General features: G+C 30.8%; 1 protein-coding gene across 5 annotated transcripts; it reads right to left on the minus strand.

The window, feature by feature from the left end:
• Positions 1-760: 760 nt before the first annotated feature.
• LOC107476799 (extensin-2) lies at positions 761-2,962 on the minus strand. Of its 5 annotated transcripts, none has more exons than XM_052258184.1 (4): positions 2,446-2,962; positions 2,140-2,205; positions 1,708-1,755; positions 761-1,611 (listed from the first exon to the last, which is right to left on the minus strand). In XM_052258184.1, exons 1-4 carry the CDS (start codon positions 2,909-2,911, stop codon positions 953-955), a joined length of 1,239 nt encoding a protein of 412 aa, XP_052114144.1. In that variant the 5' UTR covers positions 2,912-2,962; the 3' UTR covers positions 761-952. The 5 variants fall into 5 exon arrangements, with proteins under 5 accessions (XP_052114144.1, XP_052114143.1, XP_052114145.1 ...); XM_052258183.1 differs by having other exon boundaries at positions 2,140-2,349; XM_052258185.1 differs by lacking the exon at positions 2,140-2,205 and having other exon boundaries at positions 1,708-1,773.
• Positions 2,963-7,418: the final 4,456 nt, after the last annotated feature.

Raw genomic sequence — 7,418 nt, forward strand, 5'->3', positions numbered from 1 at the left:
TTATAAAAAATATTAATTTAGGTCAATTTAAGATATAGTTTATCGATTTTTTTATCAAATCAATTTATCTAATCTAATTTTAATAAAAATAACAGAGTTTAATTAATTATATATATTAAATTTTAATTATTTAAAAAATATTTTAAACGTCTTTATTTAAGTAGCTTCTTTATTATAATTTTAAAAACAGTATTTGTAATGTGATTATCAAATAAAGCTTTTTTCAGAAAGTAAATATTTGATCATTAATAGGTAAAAAATTATTATCATGTAGTGCAAATATTATTTATAGAGCAATTTTATTAAATTTTGACTAATATATAACCATAAAAAAAAAGCAAAAAATTTTATACCATTAAATAAAATTTTACACTATTAAAAATATTATTAATGACTATTTTGATGGTTATAAATTACAAAAGTTGTTCCACTATAACTTCTCACTAAACAGTAAGTTATACTTTTTTTTTTTTCAAATTAATGTTTGCCATGATAGCGCGCGTAAGTGTCTTCGACGTTCATTTTATTTTCTTTTCGAAGCGTGCGCCAGCCAAACTAGAAGGATGCAGTTTTTGCTGCTTGCATTGTTTGTAAAAATATTAAGTGAAATAAATTTGCACTTTTTTAAAATTTATCCTTAGGTTATTATCATAATGTTGTTATCAAACTAAACTTTGGTTTCACAAGTTCGTGAATTTCACTGAGATCTTATGATCATATACAAATAATGAAATAGAATTCTAACCACACTGCCTTAGGATTTCATGAAAATATGATAATCAATTGAAAAATAAAGATACATTCACAAATAATAATGACTAGGTTCTACTTGCCTTATATGGCGTAGAACCTTTTATTAATGACCGCTTAAAATAAATACGTAGATAAACAATAATAATGTTGAACATAATATTATTGAAAGAATTCAAATTAAAGCACTTCTCATGCAAGCTTAATACTTGGGAGGCGGAGGTGAAGTGTAGAGATAGGCTTGCTTTGGTGGAGGTGGTGAAGATTTGTAAATGTAAGGAGGAGGAGGTGAAGGTGAAGGTGGTGGTGGAGACTTGTAGATATATGGTGGAGGAGGTGATGGAGAAGGTGGAGGTGGTGACTTGTAAACATATGGCGGTGGAGGTGAAGGAGATGGTGGCGGTGGAGACTTATAGACATAGGGTGGAGGCGGTGAAGGAGATGGTGGGGGAGGAGACTTGTAAACATATGGTGGAGGTGGTGCAGATGACGGAGGAGGTGGAGACTTGTACACATAAGGAGGAGGTGGTGATGGAGATGGTGGTGGAGGAGACTTGTACACGTATGGAGGTGGTGGTGAAGGCGATGGAGGTGGTGGTGACTTGTAGACATATGGAGGTGGTGGCGAAGGCGATGGTGGAGGAGGGGACTTGTAAACATATGGTGGTGGTGGTGAAGGTGATGGTGGGGGTGGAGACTTATAGAGATAGGGAGGAGGTGGAGAGGGAGAAGGAGGAGGAGGAGACTTGTAGACATATGGAGGAGGCGGTGATGGAGATGGAGGTGGTGGTGACTTATAAATATATGGAGGTGGTGGTGATGGAGAAGGAGGAGGAGGAGACTTGTACATATATGGTGGTGGTGGTGATGGAGATGGAGGAGGTGGAGACTTATAGAGATAGGGAGGAGGTGGAGAGGGAGAAGGAGGAGGAGGAGACTTGTAGACATATGGAGGAGGTGGTGATGGAGATGGAGGTGGTGGTGACTTATAAATATATGGAGGTGGTGGTGATGGGGATGGAGGTGGTGGAGACTTGTAGACATATGGAGGAGGTGGGGATGGAGATGGTGGTGGTGGAGATTTGTAAACATATGGTGGAGGTGGTGATGGAGAAGGAGGAGGAGGAGACTTGTACATATATGGAGGTGGTGGTGATGGGGATGGAGGTGGTGGAGACTTGTAGACATATGGAGGAGGTGGGGATGGAGATGGTGGTGGTGGAGATTTGTAAACATATGGTGGAGGTGGTGATGGAGAAGGAGGAGGAGGAGACTTGTACATATATGGAGGTGGTGGTGATGGGGATGGAGGTGGTGGAGACTTGTAGACATATGGAGGAGGTGGGGATGGAGATGATGGTGGTGGAGATTTGTAAACATATGGCGGAGGTGGTGATGGAGAAGGAGGAGGAGGAGACTTGTACATATATGGTGGTGGTGGTGATGGGGATGGAGGTGGTGGTGACTTATAGATATAGGGAGGTGGTGGTGATGACGATGGTGGAGGAGGAGACTTGTAGATATATGGAGGTGGTGGTGAAGGTGATGGTGGAGGAGGAGATTTGTAAACATATGGTGGGGGTGGTGATGGGGATGGAGGTGGTGGCGACTTATAGACATAGGGAGGTGGTGGTGAAGGTGATGTTGGGGGTGGAGATTTATAGACATATGGAGGTGGTGGTGATGGGGAAGGAGGTGGTGGTGACTTGTAAATATATGGAGGAGGTGGAGATGGAGAAGGTAGAGGTGGGGACTTATAGACATATGGGGGAGGTGGTGGTGACTTATAGATATATGGAGGTGGTGGTGACGGGGAAGGTGGAGGTGGTGATTTATAGACGTATGGAGGTGGTGGAGAAGGAGAAGGTGGAGGAGGAGACTTGTAATAATAGGGAGGAGGTGGCGAGGAAGAAGGTGGTGGTGGAGACTTGTAAACGTATGGAGAGGGTGGTGATGGAGATGGAGAAGGAGGAGACTTGTACCAATAAGGTGGGTGAGGTTGATGTGCGGGTGGCGCGGCCTGTGGAGCTGGGTGGTAGGGAGAGTTGCCTCCATAATAAGGAGTGTGATCATCATGAGCAGCAACATTGATAGCAATTAAGCAAAATGCTAATGCATAAATGAGTGGAGGCAAGTGCCTCCATCTCATTGAGGTTCCCATACCAACTAACGCACTCTTGTTAAGTGTTAAACCCTATTTACTACAACACTGTATATTTCTTGCTTGGCATAGTGAGGATTGTAACCCTTTATATACTGCAACCATCCAATGACTTGACTTACAAGAATTATTTGTTAAATACATTAACAGACTGGCTTCTCATTTTTTATTTCAACTTGATGTGGCTTCCATAAAACAAAGTTCACATTTTCCACAAATGGTGGATATATAGGAAATAAAAAAGTCAAAGTTATTAGAGAGGGTTGGTGATGGCATACGCACGGCTGAAGAACGAGTTTTTCAGATTACAACCGCGTAAGGGCAGACAATCTCATTATTTCCTTTCTTTTATATTTGTTCTATATGCATCCTTTTTATTAATTCTGTGTTTAATCATACTTTCTTTTCTCAAAATGTTAATATATATAAAGCACCGGATCATATGGAGGAGTAAACATTTAATTTCTCAAATTAATTAGTAGCATTAGCATATGTATCAAGATTCAAGAGTGTTATTATTTCTCTTCGGGCACTCCAAACTCCAAACTGTGAAACAGCTTATCAAAGTCAATGGCTAACTTGCTCTAATATGTCTTTTTAATTTCTTTATACTTTGATTTATTTGTTCTTTGATCCACATTTAGCAATATATATTTCTGGATTATAAAAACGCGTTATTATTAGTGTTATATATTTGCTTCTTTGCTCACATTTTTGTCGGTGAATAATGTTTAAATTGCTTCAAAAAAATAATCAAACATCCTTGTCAATCTGTAACAAAATATAAACCATGATGACATATGGTAGAAAACTATCATTGTGTGTAATTAACTTGAGTATGATTACTTTTTACTCCAATATATATATATACAAAAAACAAAAACAAAAAATATTAAGATGATCAAAATTTATTATTTTTTATCATCATTTACACATTAACTTAATTCTTTTATTTTAGTAATTTAATAAGATATTTTTAAACATTGCTTACCAAATAAATAACCAAAGATAATAAATTATTTCTCAAACAAAAAATGTAAGCGGACTGTGTGGTACGGCCTAATTGAGTCTAATTTTGGAGGAATTGTGGTTTATGTGTTTGTTTGGACCTATTATTTTAATAAAAAAAGATTTTTTTATCGAAATTTTTTTAGTATATTTGACAAATTTTAAGTAGTAAAAATAAAAACACTAAAAAAATATATCTTTTTTTGAGAAATTATAATTTATATCTTTTTTTAAAAGATCTTTTTTCCTTAAAAAATATGTTTTTTATGTAATAAATAAATAAATAAATAAAGTATTTTCATATCATTATACCTAAATATAATTGATAAATAAAAAATATTTTTGTATGAGATATCCAGATATAAAATTACTTTTACTTTTTTATAAGATCTTTTAAAAAAAAGATAACTCAAAAAAATTTTTTTTTAAAAACTCACCCAAATAAGCTCTATACTATAAAAATTTCAAAACAAAGTGATTGTATGTGTTAAATACTAGTTACAGTTTAATATATAAATTAAAATTCAATTCTGATAGGTACATACTAAAATTAATTATTAAAATAAAATAAATATTAAAATATAATATACATATTAAAAATAAGTTAAATTATACATGTATAGCTAATAATTAATTTTGATAATTAATTTTAATATACAAATAGCATTTTTTATTAAAATCTAGTTGATATTATAGTAGAATTATAAAAAGACAATAACATATATGTGTTTTTACTTCAATTTTATTTTTCGTTCATTTGATTGGTCTCTCTAATTACTAATGTTCTGACAGTATTTTATTAATTTACCCACTTAATTAGGGAAAATCAACTCTTTTTGTGCAACAAAAAAAAAAAAAATTGAAACATACAATAAAAGATAAGAAAGAGAGAAAAAAAGAAAGGAAAAAGAACAAAATTAATCGGATGTTGATTGGAAAAAGACTGATTCTGAATTATTTTCTCCTTAATCTATACTTAGTCAATATTCCCGTTGTAATTTCGTTCTTATTCCTTCACTTGCTAGTACATTTATTTTCTGATCTTCTTCCTATTTTATTAGTTCATTGCACATTCTACAAAATAGGACTTTGTTTTCAGTACTAGTTACTTAATGAAATTAATATACACTTTATCATATGTAACATTTGATAATAATTAAAATTTAAAAACTGTTCAACATTCTTATATATGGTGGGCACAGTTTTTTAAGTTATATGCTTAATATAAAAAAAAATTCAGTTTAGTCGTTGAAATTACACTCGAGTTTTAATTTAGTCTTTAAAATTTTAATTGTCTTAATTTAATTCTTAAATTTTTTAATTGACTACCCTACGATAGAAATCACCGCAAAAACTGATTGTAATTAATTAAAATTTAAAAAGTTTAGTGACTAAATTGAAAATTTAAAACAATTAAAATTTTAAGAACTAAATTTTTTGTTTTCAACAAATATGTATATATACACAATAGTTAATTTTTAGTGTACACCTACTAATATTTTAAAAAGTAAAACATCCTTAGCAAAAAAAAATATTTATATCCATTTTCAACTCTTCCACAATTTATTAATGACTTAATTAGATGCAGCCCTAGAGCCTTTTGTTAAATCCTCTCCTTATAATAGTAGTAATTAGAGATAAACAATATAGTTGACTAGCAGCGCAAGTTTTGCAACTGTGGAGGTCTTGGGGTTTGACATGCTAACGTCCCCTTTCTCATTGGCCAAAAGAAAATATAATTAATTAATTATTGTATTTTACTATTTTGTAGTGTTGTTTACTTTTATATCATGTTAGGGTCTATATATTTTATTTTGGAATTTCATGATAATGATAATATAGTTTTATGTTTCAGATTATCATGGAGGCACGAACCGAAAGGAACCTCTATCTATATCCTTTGATATGTATGCCATGTTCATGCATATATACTTCATTAACACTTGATGACATAACATTAAACTAATAACTAATAATAATTATAATTTCCTTGCAAGAATCTTTGGCATGAAAATATATATTTACCATTTATTGATGACATAACATTAAACTAACCAATAATAATTCATATAAAGACTTATATATGTAATATTATTCTTTTATTATACGGTCATCCTGATAAAATTATTTTGTTAAGGATAAAGTATATTTTTTGTCTTCGAAATTTTGCAAAAGTTTTAAAAATATTCCTAAATTTTATTTTGTTTCAATTTTGTCCCAAAAGTTTTTTATTTGCATCAAATATATTCTCAGAGGCTAAATTTTTAAAAAATTTAAGACTAATATAACAATAATGCATAAAAATTATGTTTGATTTGTTTGTGTTGAGGGGTTGTTCTTATAAAATTACTGTTGAATCGATCTTAAATTTTTTTAAAAATTAGCCATCAGTGGTATATTTGATGCAAATCGAAAACTTTTGGGACAAAATTAAAACGAAATAAAACTTAGGGATATTTTTAAAATTTTTGTCAAACTTTAAAAATAAAAAATATACTTTACCTTTTTGTTAATTTATGCCTCATTAATTAGTATAATCTATAGGAGGTGAGGCAAGCAAATTGATATTTGTTGATTCATTTATACCTCAACATGTTATTATTATTATTATTTTTTAACTTAGTTATGAAACTAGTTTTTTGGAGCATTTGAAGTATAACATTGTTAGAAAGATTTAGTGCGGCAACTAAGATGACCACATGATTAGCGTTTTAGTTAAGAAAGAGTATAGGAAATTAATTTTTGAGAAAGTTTAGGAGCAGTAAATTTTGTAATTTTTAATTATTAATTAGTTATTATTAATATTTTTAAAGATATAATATTATATTTAATAATATAAAATTATTTATTTTTTTATTAATTAAATATTGATCAAATTTTAATCAAAATGTTTGTTCTAATCATTTGTCTAAGGTGAGTACCGAACACAAATAAACTAAGGGTTGGTTAGTTTACGCGGGAATGATAATTATTTAATTAATGTTTGATAATATGAACAAAATAGGCGCGTTTTAGCTAACAAGTGGATGATCATTTCATGCACTCTGACATGATATACATAAAGGTGCAACATGTCAACAGATTATATTCTTTCAAATATTAGTCGACTCGTTTGTACATAATAATAATAATAATAATATGATGATGATGATGAAGCCATTATAAAAAGAAAAAAAGAGAGAAAGAAATTTATTTAAGTTCAAGAATTAGAACGAATAAAAAACTTATTCGGTGCTGTTGCATGAGATATGAAGCAAGACAAATTTTGGATCATATGTAACAATTATTGGAGAATTTTTGCCTTCAGGCGGTATGTAATTTCTTTTTTGCTTCCGTACAATAATAAATTCATATGTATCGATATAATAAAAGTGTAAATAAATAACAAAAAGACACGTAAATTATATTATCTATATCAACATTTAATTTTTTTTAAAAATATATATATTATATTAATAATTTTACTAAAACATCTTTATAATTTAATTAAACAAAAAAA

This window comes from Arachis duranensis, chromosome 3, assembly GCF_000817695.3.
Source record: "Arachis duranensis cultivar V14167 chromosome 3, aradu.V14167.gnm2.J7QH, whole genome shotgun sequence".
Lineage (NCBI taxonomy): Eukaryota > Viridiplantae > Streptophyta > Magnoliopsida > Fabales > Fabaceae > Arachis > Arachis duranensis.